Source organism: Sycon ciliatum, chromosome 4 (genome assembly GCF_964019385.1).
Source record: "Sycon ciliatum chromosome 4, ocSycCili1.1, whole genome shotgun sequence".
NCBI lineage: Eukaryota > Metazoa > Porifera > Calcarea > Leucosolenida > Sycettidae > Sycon > Sycon ciliatum.
This window is the reverse complement of record NC_088646.1, coordinates 17407193-17426977: the sequence shown is the minus strand read 5'-3', so window position 1 is coordinate 17426977 and position 19785 is coordinate 17407193. Positions and strand designations below refer to the sequence as shown.

The following is a 19785-nucleotide window of genomic DNA, read 5'->3' as shown; positions in this document are numbered from 1 at the left end:
TACTGACCGCTTGCAGAGGATGACTATTGTATGTGGATCATGTATGCAGTATGCGGCCATCCCACGCGATGGCACGATAGTCGATTTGGATTTTGGGTCTAGAATCTAGAACTAACTCACTGACTGTGATCTACTCTGTAGAAGTAGAACTGGAAAAGACGATCGTTGCCGATACAGTGTACTGCACTGGCGATACATGTGACGAATACTTTACTATCTTTAGCAGCGCGCGGGTAAGATCATGGAAAGCGCCGAGTCCGTGTGACCAGTGGTGACTCAGTCTGAGTCTGTGACAGTGTGAGGTTGCGAATGATATTCGAGTGGTCGGAGTTCCTTGAAATCAGCCGCGTGCGAATGTACTACATGATTGTACTGTGAATCATCCGTCTTTGTCGAAAGGCCTGCTTTTGCTTTGCCTAGGCTTTACTCCCTGGATCTCGTAGAGTAACCTCCACTGAAACAAGCACTGAGCGGCAGTGTCACGCGAGCCTAGCCGTGAGCTGTTTTTCGCCCAGTTGCGTCTAGTAGAACATGCTGTGTAATAATAGTGTTACTGTTATTAGTGCACCCGTGTTTACATGGTTTAGCTGTTGGTGTGTTTTCCGACTTGTGGGATCCTCTGACTGCTATGTGGACTGACCTGAGCTTTTTTGACAGCTGAATGGGCAGGAGCAGCAGCTCAGCAGCTGTACATGTGGTGTTCTGCATTGAAGCGGGACCCCTGTGCTCCGGAATGAGTGCGTTTTGCGCTATTGTAGTCTTGTACAAGTTGTAGCGTTTTGCATTCTGTAGCCGCTCTATTGTACTGTGCCTGGCAGTGGTTGGCACCTCAAGGAGTTCGTGTGAACCTTCTAATGATCATCGACTACCTGCAGAGCTGGGGAGAATAGCGTGGTTAGCGTCAGCGCGACTCTAGACGCGGAGTGGACATTTTTTCTATCGGGCAGGATGGATCGAGGTCGCTGCTGCGTATCCGTTCTTTTTCCGCTCCTACTAGTGTTACTGTGTTGCGCAGGTTGCGTGAAAAGTCTGGATTTCTTCATCAAGAAAGATGTGCTCGAAGCAGTACTTGATGATGGTAAGTGCAATGTGCATGCACAACTCTACTGCTAGTAGTACTGGATTACTGGTATTTTGCAGTTGTACCCGGTCGACCTGCTAGACATGGTAGCATTCTCTCAGTTTAGTTCACCTGAACAATGCAGCTACATGTGCAATAGTCAATACAATAAATTCCCCTAATCCGGACTCCCCAGATCCTGGCATTCCCGTCCACGGGGCATCTTTCTTACCGGTCATTAGTCACTAAAACGGGCTTTCCAGAGGAAAATGGCCCAAAATATTATTGATAGGCAGAAAAAAGTGTTCGCTTGCACACACGAAAATTATATTCTGAGTTGCGGGCAATTCCGAATTACGTCCAAGTGTTCAATCCCAGCCTGCCTGGATAAGGGGAGTTCTACTGTACTGGGCGTTACGCTTTTTCGGAAATCATGTTTCCTGTGCAATGGATACAATCACCAACACAATCAGTTCCAACGGTCTACACAATGCTGGTAGTGCTATAGTGATAGACCAACACCAGACAGCCTAATCTCAACTTAGAACAACTTCTTTGAAGTTTGTCCGAGTTGATTTTTACATCATACAAGATTAAACAATGAGGACTGAGAATCGCATGCAGACGTGCACTGTACATATCTGGTATGGCAAAAAGAAACTGCTCCAAGTAGCACTCAAGTATCTTTTGAGTCTGATCAACAGATGCACTGCAGCAGGGTTGAAGAGATTTTATTCCTGACGCTATGCGGAAGATGGTACGAATACTAGTACTTCAGTAGCGTCTGGCGCTAGCCAGGCTCCACTGCGCTTCGTTTTGTTTGTTTGTATGCGGGGGTGGGGGCGGCACGAGCCATGATTAGTTTCGCCAGGCCTGGCGCACTATCCTGTACAAATCCCGTACCGTCAAAGACATCTGGCCACCAACATTCATACACATATTCAAATAAGTTAGTAGGGCTTTCAAAGGCAGGATAATAACATGAAGCAACTTGCTAGAATGTGAATTATTGTACGTGTATGCGTTGTGTATCGAGGAACTGCATGCGGGGCATTGGTGCGGGTTCGAATGCCATGTTCTGTGTGAAAAGAAAGCTGGGACCATAGCGTAAAATAACTTGGTCGAATGTGCATGTCGGTGTAAACAGTTGGGATCATAGCGTGAAACAACTAGAAAAAGGAAAACAAGAAATTAAGTTGGGACCATATCGTGCATTGAGTACATCAGTGCAGTTTGGAATCCCGACTATATGTGGTAAACATTTGATCACAGCAAAAGAGCTCCCACCTCAGGGCCCTCGCTATGCTTCGTTTTTACCTAAATCATCATGCGTGTTATTCGAACTGATAAGACGTCTCTCCGTTATCGCGTACATGTTCTTGTATTGCGCAGACGTTTCTATAAGTCCGAATAGCACGCATGATGATTCTGTATACCAGTATGTGTGTGTGTGTGTGGTCGGGCCCGGAAGAACCATGGCGCGCTGGCCCCATACTTGTCCCGTACTGTACCTCCTAAGAGAGCTGGTCACCAGCGTTCATCCACATAATAGGGCTTGCTACGGCAGGATCATAGCGTGATGTAACTTGTTAGAATGTGCATGTGTGCAATGTGTATCAAGGGACTGCATCATGTGCAGTGCATGTTAGCAGTGGAAAAAAGGAGAAAAAAAGCTAGGACTATAGTGCGAAGTATCTTGGTATACTGTAAATGTCTACAATGCAGAAAAAAAAAGTTAGGATCATAGCATGGAACAACTCGGAAGAGGTAAAGAAGGACTACAGTTAGGATCTTAGCGTGGAACAACTTAAAAAAGAAAGAGTAGGAGCTTTGTTAAGATCATAGTGTGAAGGTGCTAGAATGTCTGTAAATGTCTGCTGTGTGCCGAGAGTCTAGATTCCCACATATTCCAATACGAAGAACAGGAACTTGAGAGAGCTGTCAGCTCTGGGCTCTCGCAATGCTTTGGTTTTACCTCGGTCATCATGCCTGTTGTTCAAACTGAGAAGCGTCTTCGCAATACCGGATATCGGGTACATCTCCTTGTATTGCAAAGATGTTTCTAACTTTCTACATCCAACGTATTGGTTCGAATTTCGGGCATGAGGACCTACACGCAGGTAAAAATACAAAGCATAGCAAGGGCCTCGAGCTGATTGCAATACTGCGCGACTATGTTGTCCTCGTTATTTTTGAAACACTTAGGGTGGATTTGGTTGATACAATCTACAACAGGATCGAACAGCTGGTGCACAAGGAGCAGCCTCATGCGGACGAAACAGTGTTCCTGAAACAGAGTGCATTTATGCAAAAAGTGTTCCAAACTTGGTTGCATATACATAGTCGGTTGAGGGAATGGGAAAGGGACAAAAAAACTTGGTTGCATTTGTAAAAACGTGTATTAGCCCCATCCCTCACACAAACAAGTCAACAAAGAGGCATCTTTGGATTGAGGAGTGCTGGTTTCGAAACAACTGGTTTGAAGCTCAAAGTAGAGCTGGTGTTAGCTCAGAGCAGAGCTGGTGTTAGCTCAAAGTAGAGCTGCTGTTAGCTCAAAGTAGAGCTGCGGTTAGCTCAAAGTAGAGCTGCTGTTAGCTCAAAGTAGAGCTGCGATTAGCTCAAAGTAGAGCTGCTGTTAGCTCAAAGTAGAGCTGCTGTTAGCTCAAAGTAGAGCTGCTGTTAGCTCAAAGTAGAGCTGCTGTTAGCTCAAAGTAGAGCTGCTGTTAGCTCAAAGTAGAGCTGCTGTTAGCTCAAGGTAGAGCTGCTGTTAGCTCAAAGTAGAGCTGCTGTTAGCTCAAAGTAGAGCTGCGGTTAGCTCAAAGTAGAGCTGCTGTTAGCTCAAAGTAGAGCTGCTGTTAGCTCAAAGTAGAGCTGCGGTTAGCTCAAAGTAGAGCTGCTGTTAGCTCAAAGTAGAGCTGCTGTTAGCTCAAAGTAGAGCTGCTGTTAGCTCAACGTAGAGCTGCAATGCTAAATGGATGTAATATAGCGCAAGGCAGAGCCGCAGCAAATAGCTAGATAACACCAGTTGTGAGAGTGGACCCGGTTAGTGGGTACGATAATATTATGATGGTGTGAATAAGTTGGATAGGGAGGGATGGTGGGAAAAGAAACACTGCTGAAGCACGATCCGTTGTCTGGAAGAGCACAACAGGGCAAGCAAGATTTGTTTTTCTTTTCCGCAAAAATGGGCTGGTGCCATTTGTGATTACGCAGCAAAACAAAGCGCATGACGTCAGTCTTGAATGCAGTACAAAGCAATGCAGTGCAGTGTGTGCGCTAGTTCGGATTGTTGCTAACAAGTACTAGCACAGCTAGTACACCATTAGCCCCATCCCTCACACAAACAAGTCAACAAAGAGGCATCTTTGGATTGAGGAGTGCTGGTTTCGAAACAACTGGTTTGAAGCTCAAAGTAGAGCTGGTGTTAGCTCAGAGCAGAGCTGGTGTTAGCTCAAAGTAGAGCTGCTGTTAGCTCAAAGTAGAGCTGCGGTTAGCTCAAAGTAGAGCTGCTGTTAGCTCAAAGTAGAGCTGCGATTAGCTCAAAGTAGAGCTGCTGTTAGCTCAAAGTAGAGCTGCTGTTAGCTCAAAGTAGAGCTGCTGTTAGCTCAAAGTAGAGCTGCTGTTAGCTCAAAGTAGAGCTGCTGTTAGCTCAAAGTAGAGCTGCTGTTAGCTCAAGGTAGAGCTGCTGTTAGCTCAAAGTAGAGCTGCTGTTAGCTCAAAGTAGAGCTGCGGTTAGCTCAAAGTAGAGCTGCTGTTAGCTCAAAGTAGAGCTGCTGTTAGCTCAAAGTAGAGCTGCGGTTAGCTCAAAGTAGAGCTGCTGTTAGCTCAAAGTAGAGCTGCTGTTAGCTCAAAGTAGAGCTGCTGTTAGCTCAACGTAGAGCTGCAATGCTAAATGGATGTAATATAGCGCAAGGCAGAGCCGCAGCAAATAGCTAGATAACACCAGTTGTGAGAGTGGACCCATGAAACCAGCACTCCGTTAGCTAAGCACTATTGACGCACCGCAAGGGTCAATTAATGTCAGCACAGGCAAGCATTGCGCAGCTAGAGTTCAGTAGCTCATTACTCACCCGAGTTGGGGATCATGGCATCCATGGCACGGCAGCAAGCCGGGATGATAGCTGGCGGTATGCGCTTGTTGTAGTCTGGATGTAGCGTAGACACGCATCGCTCTTTCCACTGACCTGCCACTCGGAAGAAGGAGTCGGGGGCACTAGCCATAGCAGCAGTGGTGGCTGCACCAATGTGGACCGAATGCCCGGAGTAGTTCGACTGGGATAGTACACCGGCCGCAGAGACAAGAGACCATACTGTTACTGTGAATGACTGCCTGGTCAGCTGCTGTCTGTTCGAGAGTACGAACAAGAGTTGCTCCGGTCCCTCGCGACGAGTGACAGATGGGTAGCTAACAATGGCACGGACCGGGCAGTACGGCGGTACAGACGGGCCAATGTCACTAGTAACGCCTTTACCGAATGGGTCCGTCTTGGATGAAAGCAGGAAGAGTTGCAGGCGTCCGTCACCAGGGGAGCTAGTACAGCCCCGTGTGATGCCATTAGTGAATTCAGCGCACCGAAGAAATCCAAAGAAGCAGCATGACGGCTTGGCAGAGCAGCTTGTCATGGCCATTCAGGATACTACTTTTCCGGCGTGCATCCGTCAGGTGTCGTAGGATTGGCATAGTTATAGGAAGGCGAGGGGTGAGTGCAGCCGTACCATGGCATCGTTGGATGCCCTTCAACACCCTCTTCAGAAGCCACGCATCTACTAAGGGGCCAGCAAACCCATTCTCAAGGTGGGCTTTATGCACCGCACTCGCATACACAGATACAGTTCAGGGCACGCTGATCATAGTTCACGCATGAATGTGTGTCCAGGAACGATGACTCGGGCAGCAAAAGTGAGCTTCCCCAGGAGGGACTCGAGTTGACGCTGGCCGATGCTGCGCTCGCTGATAGTAGCCATGAGTGGCGCACGGATCTCGGACAGCTTGTCCTCTGGTAGCCGAGCTTCGTGGCGCTCGCAGTCTAGGACAATACCAAGGAAGGTCAATGATGGTGATGGCCCTTCGAGCTGGGATGGAGCAAAGAGTGCCGAGATATGTGAACGCCCGGAGGGGGATGGTGAGTTGCTGGTTGGCTGCAGCCAAACCAGTGGAGATATCGAGAAAGTCATCGAGGTAGTGAAGCCGGTGATCTATAGCAAACTCGTGCTGCATGATCCAGTTGACTGCTGTGGCTACTGAGTCAAAGACGGCTGGGCTGGAGCGGAGGCCGAAAGGCAGAAAGCGCTCGTAGTAGTAGGAGCCTTCCCAGCGAAGTCCTGACGGCGGACTGGGATCTGCCGAAATGCACTGCGTACATCGAGCTTGGACAACTACACAGGCTGTGGGCATGACATGATGATGTTGATCGCGTTGTCAATGCTCGCGTAGTGCAGAGAGAGCGGCTCGGCAGGAATGCTGTCGTTCGCGCCGGTGCCTTCCAGACTAGACAGATGGTGGATCATTCGCGGCTTGCCGTTCTTTTTGGGGATGGCACCAATACCAGAGCGCATGAACTGAAATGGAGGTGACGGAAATGGGCCTGTGGTCTCGCTGCGGGCGCAGGAAGCAGCTAATTGCTCGGATATAAATGCCGAGTGAGTGAAAGCCAATGGTAGATTATTAGAGAAAACCGAAATGTCGTGTTGGCCGGCAGATCCAAGAGTAAAGCCACGGCGCAGGCCATGGGGAACATACGCAACACATGATTGATCTGAGTGGTTACGTAACAGGCGGGCAAAGTGGTCAGCTAGCAGTGTGGTGTCTGCAGAGTGTATAGGAAAGAAGCTACGTACCGAGTCAAGCGATTCAGTAGCCATTCTGCTAGGAGCGGCGGGGTGGCCAATTGGCTCCGCGCTGCCGCTGGTTGCACATGATGCATGGGTGGTCCTTGCCACACTGGCTGCAGGTATGGGAGAAGCGGCACGGCGACGAAGAACAGCGACCTCCATTGAAGTTGCGGCAGATTTCTTGGCCGTCGCTGGTATGGTTGCGACCACTGGAGGCAAATGCTGCTGGCTTCGGGACGAAAAGGACACAAACCGCCCCTGGATGGACCGTCTTACATTGAGCGCATTTTGGGTGTGCATGGCCTGTGACAGCTATCTGCCATAGGTTCACGTCGATGGTGTCCAACCTCTTCGTGCCTGGTTACTGGGCCACGAGCATCCGCAGCTGGCGGTCGTACTCTAGCCACGCGCTTGGGAGGAACTGGCAGTTAGCAGTCAGGATCAACTGCTGGTACGCAATCAGTTCAGCAGTGCGGTGTAGGGCAGCAGCCGTGATAACAGACATGTATGTGGTCCATGCCTCGAGCCGGGTAGCTACATGTGTAATTATCATGAACCTTGCGACGCACCTGCTTCGCGTCATCCGACTCAACGATATTTAGCTGGCTATCGTTATTCGGGCTGTGCACCAGCCGGAATGTTGGGCCGGAAGTGTGCAAGAATTTCAGGCAACAAACTTGAAAAATCTACGAACTCCCCTCGCAAGATACGTTCTTGCACAGCCTTGGGCACAGCTGGTGCAGGTGGCTGATCGGGTGGGTTACAGGAGCTTGGCCTGGCGTAGTGGCGGCAGCTGCCGCATTGCCTTGGCCTTGGGTGAGGAGCGGCGCCGAGAGTGAATGCTCTCCGATAATAATAAAATGGCGGCCGACAAAGCCGACTACACCTCGTCCCGTACGGGAGCGCAGAGATCCGTTGAGCCCGCGTCACCTGAGCTGGCGGAGGAGGCATTGGTGCACGTCGGGCTTCTGGGCTCGCGAGCCGTGTCCGCACTGTCATGTTGCTGGTTCTCCTGGCCGGAGCAGACCTCACTACCAAGGGCTAGTTGTGCCAGCAAACGGTCCTGTCAAATACTTTTACTAAGTTTCCTTTCGGATTCAAGCCGCGCTGAGAAGGCTCGCCGCGGAGGGCTTGGCAAGGCATTGCCTTGACAGTGTCGACAGTAAGGTCAGACATACTGAAGAAATACAGTGTCGAGGTGACACTCGGGCTGGCAGCAAAGCTACGAAAGGAAAAGAAACACTGCTGAAGCACGATCCGTTGTCTGGAAGAGCACAACAGGGCAAGCAAGATTTGTTTTTCTTTTCCGCAAAAATGGGCTGGTGCCATTTGTGATTACGCAGCAAAACAAAGCGCATGACGTCAGTCTTGAATGCAGTACAAAGCAATGCAGTGCAGTGTGTGCGCTAGTTCGGATTGTTGCTAACAAGTACTAGCACAGCTAGTACACCACTAGCCCACTATGGCCACTTTGTACGGTATACAATGAGCATGCCAAGTGCAACCGAATAGCGTATGCACGTGATCATTTTGAACAAACTATTGTTCCTGCCATGTTTCACTGTGAAAAAATGAAACTGCTCTGGCTGCTCCAGCCTCGAGGCAGGAGCAAGCAGGACATGTTCTGGCCGATCCAGAACAGGTGCAATCCCAACCACATGCTGTTCTGGTGAATCCTGTTCTAGATTGTACCAACCAAACGCACCCTTACTCAGTACGTCTGAAAATATTTGTTCTGCATGTTAAAATGCAGGTTATCAACATTGCAAGACAGTTTTTTAATCCTATTCATTTTCTGTAGCTGGACCGCATATGGTGTGTGCATTTTTATTATGTTCTATACACCAAACTCCTAATTTCAAGTTTGGACTTGACAGACGAAACATAATTATTAAGAAAATAGACCACCTCTGCATACCGCTCTTTGCAAGCCAGATACAAAGGAAAGAAACGAATCATCAGTCACATGTGCACACCACCGGGACTCGAACCAGGGACCTTGCTATTCGTGAGCAATGCTCTAACCAACTGAGTTACAGTATGGCTCTTACCCACAGTGGTGGCAAAGTCATCCTTTAATCAATCAATATCTGGCTTGCGCCATGCTGGCAATTCGGACCACTCAAGAGGGCCCTGGGCCATTTTCTTTACATTGAGGGGAGAGCATCAACCTATGTCAACTGTGAGCAAACACAGCACTTTGCGTGTGTGTGTGTGTGTGTGTGTGTGTGTGTGAGAATAAAAAAATGGGAAAAATGAAAAATAGGGATTCACTGGCCAGAAAAAACCACTCCAATCAGCTGTGTGGTGGATACCAGGCTAAAATCAGTGGCGGTCAATTCATCAGCCTTGCAAGCTGTCGAATGGTGTAATCCCAGCACAAGTTGCTATGTCTAATATAGCTGTTCGCTATCATCGCTTCCACGATGGGCAGGTCTGAGGTGTGTGTGTGTGTATGTGTGTGTGCACATGTGTGTGTGTGTGTGTGTGTGTGTGTGTTCATGCGTGTTTATGTGTTAATGGATTCTTGTTTCATTGTTGTAGGTTCGCCCTTTCCCGTTACTGGAAGCAGGATTCACTTCATTCAAAACAACGTAATAAATGACCAGGTTACTCTTACAGTCAACAGTTTCTTCAGTATCAATACCCGAGGGAATGAGCTGGACGCTGCGGATCGTCTTTTCTTCAACTATGTTATAGGAAGTACGGTAAGGGCATTTTGCATTTTCATGGGGATTTACGATGACACACATTGTGTACATTGCACCGCATTTTATGTGATTCACTCAGTAGTAGTTAGTTGGACTGCCCATTACCTTTGTTTGAACTTCCTCAGAGGATACGCATGCGATTGGATTTTTTCCCTTTTTATCGATGTGATATCTGGAAAGCACGCCTTGGCAGGGTGCAACACGCATCTACTAACATAGTCACGGGGTGACCCTGAGCTCATAGAGCACTGGCAGTCTTGAGCCTACAGCCGTTGGTGTGTTTCACAAGTGTAACTATGTGGGTACATCAGTGTAAAGGGCCTGTCCCTGTGGCTGGTCGTTTCCCGACGGCAAGTCTTTTCCGTATAGCAGGTTTTTTGGCTATGCGGGGCTGCATGGATTATCCAAGTACAGCTGTACACTCCGTGGACTCTGAACAAGTGATCGGGGCATTAGTACTTTGCTTGAACGCAAACAATGCAAGCATGCCTCTTGCAGTTTCGCATACAATCAAATAAGTCCTGGAAAGCAATGTAGATTTTCTGTCAGTTACAGCTAAACAGGCATTCCCCGTGGTTCCCCTCACTGAGCGTTGATGCTTTCACTGGCTCTTATATCAGTATTTCAGTTGCATGAACTTGCTATGCCTGATTCCCGGCTGCTTCTGCATCGTTCTGGCGATTCTAGCGTTCATCCATGACCATTCCGTTGTCTCTGTTTACGTTTGGGCAACAGGCTTGTGTAGTGGATAATTATTAGTAGTAGTAGTAGCTCCTCCAGCTGCTTACTGAGCTGCTCGGCAGATGTAGACCTTGGTATTAAATACTTCAAAGTATATAATCAAGTGAAGCAGCAGCCAGGTTTAGATTTTCTGCAGTGCTGAAGAAGTGTCGAGTTGTGTCCTTTCAAACATAAAATACAACGGCCCGGAAAGTGGAGCTGTGAGATGTATCGAAGGTGTTCCTTATATAATTTATAAGCTTGTTGAGGATTCGAGCTTCTTCCACCGTGCCGCCTTAGCCATACATGCCCTATAATCAGTGATGTGGGATTGTTCATATCACCTATATCTAGATCATGAGTATAACGACACTTGGCGGGGCATCAGAAAAGTGTCGTTATTCGCGAAGTGTCCTTATACCCGAAGTCTCATTGTAATGTATTTCAATTAGATGGGACTTTGCTCTGGGCATGGGAATTCTGTCGTTATTCGCAAATTGTCGTTATATCCGCAGTCGTTATTAGAGAAGTTGATTGTATCTAGATCATGTGTAGGCACCTGATCAGCTGCTGATGTGTAGGCACCTGATCAGGCTGATGTGTAGGCACCTGATCAGCTACTGATGTGTAGGCACCTGATCAGCTGCTGATGTGTAGGCACCTGATCAGCTGATGATGTGTAGGCACCTGATCAGCTGCTGATGTGTAGGCACCTGATCAGCTGCTGATGTGTAGGCACCTGATCAGCTGCTGATGTGTAGGCACCTGATCAGCTGCTGATGTGTACTTGCATTCTATACTGTAATACTGAACCATCACACGCTCTACGTGACCTCAGTGTTGAACCATCACACGCTCTACGTGACCTCAGTGTTGAGCCAAACACGCATGTCACCGGCCTCCAAGTAATTCATGTTTAATAGCAAAGGATGATTTTGAATGACTTTGTTCGGCCAGCCTCTGTTAGAGATTGGATATTAAACTGATTTTAGGCTTGTGCAACAACTTTGGATTGTAACTCCTCCCTTTTCTCTCTCTTCTCTCTCTCTCTCTCTCTCCCCCTCTCTCTCTCTCTCTCTCTCTCTCTCTCTCTCTCTCTCTCTCTCTCTCTCTCTCTCTCTCTCTCTCTCTCTCTCTCTCTCTCTCTCTCTCTCTCTCTCTCTCTCTCTCTCTCTCTCTCTCTCTCTCTCTCTCTCTCTCTCTCACACACACACACACACACTGCCTTTCCAGGAGCATGTACAGTACAACATCACTGTGTCCTCCGAAGTGCCGAGTGTAGCTGATGTGCATCTCGTGAATACCACAAACATAGGCCGGCTCAATGCCAGTAAAGAAGGAGGTTCGTACCATATTGATCTTGAGTCAATGTTAACTGTTATAGGGGAATGCATACTTGGTAGACTTCAGAGAACAGAATTATTCTTAAGACTGGTGATAGTTTTGGTACTACGATTGTATAGACCGAGTACTAGGGCAATGCCGGCAGATATCGATGCAGGTATTGGCGGCCTAGCATGTGATCAACACCACACCCATTCTTTCTTCCACCTCACATCAGCCGTAAGTACTAGTGCAGGGGTGGCTGCAGACAACCATGCAATCACTGGCGCTCCGGGTTTTCAGTCCATTTCAGTCAAAGTCTGCTGATGGAACTGCGATTAGCAGCTGATATGTCCAAAGTGAAATGCGCTTAAGTTTATCGTGTTTCACCAGGTGTTAAGGCTAGTGCCACTGCATGTACAGGTGTAATTTTGACGAGCTGCTACTGCACGCATGGTGCATTTCTTGCATAATAGCTGTATTATTATGCACATATTTCTGCGTAATGTGAGAGCTTTTTCCGTGATTGCAGTTGTGCTTAGAAGGCACTACGGTGTACATTTCTAAGGAAGTAGGTGCTATCAGTGGCATTGTTCCAGACACCTCGCTCAGCTTGTGTTTGTGTGTGTGTGTGTGTTTTGTGTGAATGTATCTACATGTGTGTGTGTGTCTGTGTGTTTGTGTGCGGAGCGCGTGCGTGCCGTGTGTGCGGGTGCATGTATGTGTGTGTGTGGGTGCATGTATGTGTGTGTATGCATGTATGTGTGCGTGTGTGTGTGTTTGTGTGTGTGTGCGTGTGTGTGTGTGTGTGTGTGTGTGTGTGTGTGTGTGTGTGTGTGCGTGCACGCTCGTGTGTGCAGAGTTCGAAATAGATTTCCGCTGCCTGCAGCAACATTTTTTGGATGTCGATTCTTCAGCCCAGTTTGAATTTGTTGTGTCAGATGACACTGGGCAGCAAATTGCCAGGCTTAGCATTGCTCTGGACTTCAAAGTGGATTGTAATGGTAAGGTTTCATGTCTCAGCTTTAGCCTCTCTGCTTTGTTCTTTACCTGCCTGAGTAGTTCCTTATTCAATAGATTGCCCAGTGATGTGTCCACACCTGTACTGAGTGTTTGAAGAAAGAATGGATATGTGCATGCAGAAAGACAGCAAGTGTGTGTAGAGCGAATGGGAAAGTAGTTGGCCTTCAGCAAATTACGCACTGATGCAGTGGCCTCCTTATCTATGAACATAGGTTTAGAACAAGTATAGAAAATTTCAAGAATACGGTAGAAAGTGATGTCGACCTGAGAGACAGAATCGAATGGGTAATGAAAAGAATTAGTCTTGGCGTGAAGTAGAAACGAACAGTGCCTATTCAACGGGCCCTTTGCAAATTTCAAAAGAACCATTGCAGTGCCCATGCTCCTCGTCAAGATTCTGGCATGCATGGTGGAACAGCTTTGGGCATTGCGGGCGTATGTGAAGGCGTCTGTCATCATCCTTGCCACAATCGAAGCACACAGCATAATTCGGTTTGTTCCGTCCTTCCCTTTTTGCTGTGTTCATGTAGTCACGGTGCCTACGACTCTCCCACCAACAACCATTCCACCCACAACACTTGCTCAAACAACGGTGCCCGTACCGGACACCACACTTCCCGTGGCAGGCACGCTTCCTGTGGTCATGACTAGCGGGAGCGTGGGCAGCACAAGCGCTCTGCCCGCGGAGAAGAAATCCAGCGCACCCGTGCTGTCTCCACTGGCCATCATTCTGATATGTGTCGGCGGAGCTGCATTCGTGCTCGCAGGTGCCATCATCTGTGCAGTGGCTGCATACCACCGGCGTAAGACTACACGCTCTCATGATGTCAGGTGAGTACTATAGTAGTTCTAGTCCCAAGTCTAGAGTGCCACATTTTATCCACAGTGTCCCAGTGGTGGTAGCGAGTATTCCCTTAAAAAATGCACATCAGTCACATCTTTGCTCCTTTACAGGGCTGGAGCGGCCCGGGTTGCTTTCAAACAGGGTCCCGGCTATCTACTACCTACGTGCCTGCCGTCCTGGCTATCTACTCCCTACATGCCTGACGTCCTGGCTATCTACTCCCTACAAGCCTGACGCCCTGGCTATCTACTCCCTACAAGCCTGACGTCAGCACACACTAGTACTTAGTGAAACACTGCTTCACAGCACACACTAGTAGTTACTAAACAATGCTTCGCAGCAAAATTGCTGGAGATGCCTTGTTCACGGACGCAGTTTGTTATGCCGTTTTCATTAAGGATTGTAGCTTCTCGTTTCGTTCCTACGCAGCCAATGAGAAGCACCACAGTGCACTGAGTTCATACAGGGGAGCATGGTCTGACATGGCAGGTACCTTTCATGGCAGACATTAGAGAGGCTAAGATGCACGTTATTTCTGATGTGACGCGAAAGTTCAGCTCGCGCTATTTGGCTCACGTGTCGAAAAACAACGCGAGTGACCTGCAGCTCACATCGAAATTTGGTGGGGAGGGGGGGGGGGGGGGTTGGAGTTTTACGCCAAATTTGACGTGAAATTGCACCTCATGTCGGAAATAACGTGCATCTTAACTTCTCTAATGAGTCAATGTCAATGCGAAGTCGGGAAAACTGAAGAAATACACGTACAAAATTGTTTGCATGTACTGTACTACTGTGCTATGGATGCGGCACCTGTGCCAGTAGTTCTGACACTTATCCCCTCACCCCCACCGTTAGGCGCTGCATCTGCCACTGTATTTTCTGGATGTTAACGCCATCGTGAGTTCTCTCGGGAACGGACAATTTGCTTTACTTTACTGTGCTTGTTGTGCTTAGTGCTGGCAGCACACCAGTGGAAGATCCGGGGTCACAGCGTATCCAAAATGACACTCAGTACAGGGGAATGAACAATAGTGCTGCAGCAGCAGCGAGCAACGCCGGTGCAGAGGGACAGTTCGTTGACTTGCCTCCGGCCAAGTCTATAGACGATAATGAAGACTGTAAGTAGCGGCAAGTAACAAGCACTGAGCATGTGTGTTAAATCAGTGTGTGCACGTGTACTCGGCCCCATGACCCTGTTAACTGGATATCATGTGTACTGTGTATGTATGTCTATATACTTGGTATAATAATTATAATTATAATAGTTACAGTTCGCATGTCACTCATGGAAGGATCCATGGGCTTTTAACGCATCTGTTAACGAAATCCAGGCAGAAGAGCCAACGAAATGCATCTCATTATTGTTAGAACGTATCACAGTAAGAAAACTACGCAAGCGCAGCACATTTTTCCACAAGCATCAGCCATTTTTTCTTGTCTAGACCCAGTTCAAAACAGTCAGAAATATCAATATTGGCGTGCTTTAGATCATTTTTATGCATACTTGTTATGGTAGATGTACTGGGTACTCCACAGAGTACATTATAGCTTTACTGATTGCAATGACATCACGGACACGATCCCCAGACTGTGTTTACATAATGCAATCACATCACTGACATGATCCCCAGACTGTGTTTACATAATGCAATCACATCACTGACACGATCCCCACGCACAGAGTGTTTACTGATTGCAATGACATAACTGAATGACGATCCCCAGACTGTGTTTACTGATTGCAATGACAGCACTGACATGATCCCCAGACTGTGTTTACTGGTTGCAATGACATCACTGACATGATCTCCAGACTGTGTTTACTGATTGCAATGACATCACTGACATGATCCCCAGACTGTGTTTACTGATTGCAATGACATCACTGACATGACCCCCAGACTGTGTTTACTGATTGCAATGACATCACTGACATGATCCCCAGCAGACTGTGACAAGGCTTAGCTATCACGATCATCTTTGTCTGTTTGTGTGCTTCTCTCCATATCACAGTGTTTACCAGATACCTCGGTAGCGAGTTTGTCATCAACCGGGAAGAAGTAAAATTTGGCAGGGAGCTTGGCAAAGGTAACTACTGGTGTAGCTGCTCATGTCTAGCAATGTGGCAATCGAATCATGGCAGAGCTGGAACTCGCAGATTTGTTAAAAATGGGGCAGAACTTATATGGGGCTCTGATGTTTGCTCTGCTCTACACTTGTACTCTGTTCATTGGTATCCGAATACTGATGCTTCCCCTTTGTGCATGTGTGTGTGTGTGTGTGTGTGTGTGTGTGTGTGTGTGTGTGTGTGTGTGTGTGTATGTGTGTGTGTGTGTGTGTGTGTGTGTGTGTGTGTGTGTGTGTGTGTGTGTGTGTGTGTGTGTGTGTGTGCATGTGTATGCATTCACAGGTGCCTTTGGTGTAGTTTACGAAGGCATGTGGAAAAAGCACCATGTCGCCATCAAGACAATGAAAGGTAATCATTCTGCTAAGACAAGACTGCGGCACTGGTCAGCGGGATCCAGCATGTTCTGCTTAGGAGCCACGGAATGTAGATGTGTCCGGTGCCGACTTTCTTCACATCTCCATTGGGGTTTTTTTCTCTTTTTTTTCTCCAACAAGAGACATAAACAGTATCACTGAATATTGTTTCTGCTTTGCTGCTGCTGCTGCTGCTGCTGCGTGATTGTGTGGTACAGGTAATGAAGGACAGGCGGAGATTGAGAAGTTCCTGGAAGAGGCTCAGCGCATGAAGGATTTCCATCATGTCAACGTACTGGGGCTGATCGGCGTGTGTAGCAATGCCAACGGCAGTCCGCAGATCGTTGTGCCGTACATGGCCGGTGGCGATTTGATGACCTATTTGAGAGCGCACGATTCCGTCCTGACACCGGGCTCCATTGTAAGTACATGATGCACACACCGAGACACAGTATGCTGGACGTCTTGTGTACGTCTACATTTAACTGACCCTGTCTTGTGTACGTCTACATTTAACTGACCCTGCTCTATGGGCCTTCTAGTCCAAGTTGTATTCAGTTCGGGTAAGTTGCAAGTTGCAATGGCAGTTGCTGAATTATGGTGGAGGTAATTTGGGTTGGTTTGGATTACTGGATGGGCTGTTAGCAAGGAGACACGGCACATGTCATGTTTTCTGTTTCAACAATTTTTCAAGGGCTGTAGGCTCCAATCCTATTAGAAACAAGGGGCAAAGGGGTGGAAAGAACCATGGTTTTTGTATATCTGACAAGAGTGTTTGTGTTGCCTGCCGTGTTGACTTCTTTCAACCCCAGGAGCTGACAGAGCAGCAGAGGATTAACTTTGCAGTGCAGTCGGCGTGTGGCATGGAGTACTTGGCTTCACTTAACTTTGTTCACCGTGATTTGGCTGCTCGAAATTGCATGTGAGTCACCAGCTCATATGTTCTTGTTCCATTTCCATGTTAATCAAAGTCGTATGTATTGCGTTGAATTTCGGATGCATGACCCGAAGTAGTGTATTTCGTTCTCATTTCTGAAGTGTTTGAGAGTGACTTGTCTGGAAGATTTTGAAACACTTGGAACCCAGACTGATTTCCCTCTGACTTCGTCATAAGACAATCCACATCCGATGATGGTGCACCTGGTGGCTTATTTTGTTTCTTAGCTGATGAAACGGCTTGCTGTTGGTGCATGCTTCTCCTCAGGTTGTCCGAGGACCTGATTGTCAAGATTGCAGACTTTGGTCTGGCGCGCGATATTGACGACTCGTCCTACTACGTCATCTCATCTGAGTGGAAACTGCCTGTACGCTGGATGGCTCCAGAAAGCCTCACTGTACACAAGTTCTCTGTCCTGTCGGATGTGGTAAGAGATACGTGCCCGCAGCCTGTTGACTTTGTTGAATTTGTTTTGTGGTGCTTTCGGGTGTTCGAAATGTAGGTAAAAATATTGTGATCTTCCAGGTTCCATGTTCTCGTCTTGTGACCATGAGCGATATCGAAACCACGTCATCAACCTACCGGAAATGAACACCAATGCAGCACTGAGTAGCAAGTAAAACAATGAGAGAGGTCGGGAAGACATTGGTAGGGGGTGGGGGGTGATGAGCCGGCCAAGAAGAAAGGTAGAGAGCTGGAGATGACACACTGCATAAATGAAAAATGGCATTCGAGACAGTGAAAAACAAAACACGATCGCAGCGGTGTTAGTTACCGTAGCAACCAGAATGATCCATAACATGTTATGCATCCATTGCTCATATGTAGCTTGTGACCAGGCATCATTGGGCCTCAGTGGTTACCGGCACAAATTATTTTTGTAGATGCACTTTTTGGCAAGAAGTACTGATGTGCGGGTATTATTTGGAAGTACTGCTCTGAAATCAATTCAAATCATTGTTTGTAATTTGCCCGTGTGTTGTGCACAGTGGAGTTACGGCATTCTCTTGTGGGAGATCTTCTCGTCCGGTCAAGTGCCCTACCCTGGCCTAGACAATTCCCAACTGACGGCATACCTGCTTACTGGCCAGCGCTTGATAAAACCCAACATGTGCCCGGACAAACTGTAAGTACAACGGATGGCGGTGTATGTGGCGTAATACTATACTAATACACAAATGAAACAGCCAGTAGACCTGCATACAGTAGTGTGATATTGTGGGAAAGTAGTCTGTATACAGTTAAATGTACCGCATGGAGAATATGTGCATTGACAGGTGTATCTCAATAATGGGAGTGGGGTGAGGGTGTACAAGTAAATCAGTCCTAATTTAGTTGTGTTGTGTTGTGTTCATGCCACGTTAAGCTTCACCATAATGGAGGACTGTTGGAAGCAAGTGCCCCAAGATAGGCCTAGCTTCACACAGATCCTGCGTCGCATCGAGGACTTTGACACGAACCTCTACCAGAACGTGCTCAAGCTGGCTTGCTATAACAACATTGATCCGAATTCCCTGGATGCAAGTCACAGTGCTATCGACTTGGCCACAGCCACTGCCGGAACTGTGAACGCTCGGGGAAACGCGCGGCCACCCAAGCCACGTAGATCTGACAGTAACACCAGCAGGCCCAACGGCGTGCCTGTCTCCACCGCTACACCGCAGTTCGAGCCGTTGAACTCTCCGGTCGTCGCCGCCAGTAATGGCAGCTCTGCGGCTCCCGGGTATCAAGACCGCAATGCCAAGACAGCAACTATGCTCACCACCATGAGTTTCCACTCAGACATGGACGACTATGAAGGAATGGACTGGCGCAAGGCCAAAGACATTCGACTTAGACCCGAGCTGACTGCTCGCGTATACGAGAACTTCACCGAAAGTGAACTGTGATGTTTGGTAAGCTGAATGTTCAGCGACTTTGAAGTTCTGCACCATTGCTGCGCCAGTTGATCTGGCCAGGCCACAGTGAATACGTGGTGAAGTGACCAGAACACAGTGAATACGTGGTGAAGTGACCAGAACACAGTGAATACGTGGTGAAGTGACCAGGACTCAGCCATACCCCCGTACAGCTATGTGTATGTATTTACAAAACTGCAACAACCTAGTATTACCGCCATCATACTATTGCTCTTGAACTTCGTATTCCCAGGAGGAGTCCCTGTCTTGAGAAGACGTGTTGCCAGGTAGAACTGCTAACGAGAACAGAGGCACTAACCAGACAAAGGTAAATAATTACCGGGAATGGAGAAAGTAAGAATACCATTCCAAGCACAATTTTATTAAGCAGTGTACATAGGGATGTTCTTATTTCTGTGTGTGACTAGTATAACTGTTAGTATACTAATAACTCTAGTGCGATTGCCACAAATTACAATTTACAGCACTGCAAATCTACGGATAGAGTTTAAAATTGTGTCCGACATAGTTTGTCCGACATATTTTTTAATTAGTTGTGACTGAGCTGCTAAGGCTGGCGTAAGCATGCACAATACCAGTTATAGGGTGAACAATAGAGACTGCTCTACACCCATCTCAGTGCTCTTTTTTCAGCTGCCCAACCTGGGTTCTCTCTCTCTCACACACACGCACACACACACACACGCACGCGTGCACACGCACGCACATCATCACTTCTTATTTTTGCACTCATAGGTTCTCATAAATTACAGTCATAGATTTTCCATATTGTGAGGTTTCTATATTTTCTAATATCAATTCTGCTGCCATCTTGACACAGTGATTTCTCAACATAGTGGTGGCTCTACAAGTCATCTTTTTATTATGACATCTGCTGACATTTGTAATGCATGGCAAATAACAGTTTCAAGTCATACTATTACGAAGTAGCACCG

The 19785-nt window shown here is 47.6% G+C and overlaps 1 protein-coding gene across 1 annotated transcript; it reads left to right on the top strand.

Moving 5' to 3' along the window:
- The first annotated feature begins 55 nt into the window (after nucleotides 1–55).
- On the top strand, nucleotides 56–19769 carry LOC135814751 (tyrosine-protein kinase RYK-like). Its single transcript, XM_065327919.1, has 13 exons — nucleotides 56–1078; nucleotides 9437–9600; nucleotides 11557–11665; nucleotides 12507–12650; nucleotides 13200–13500; nucleotides 14468–14631; nucleotides 15527–15601; nucleotides 15924–15989; nucleotides 16213–16415; nucleotides 16807–16916; nucleotides 17199–17358; nucleotides 17921–18057; nucleotides 18298–19769. The coding sequence occupies exons 1-13, from the start codon at nucleotides 949–951 to the stop codon at nucleotides 18818–18820; spliced, it is 2286 nt and encodes a 761-aa protein (XP_065183991.1). The 5' UTR covers nucleotides 56–948; the 3' UTR covers nucleotides 18821–19769.
- Nucleotides 19770–19785: the final 16 nt, after the last annotated feature.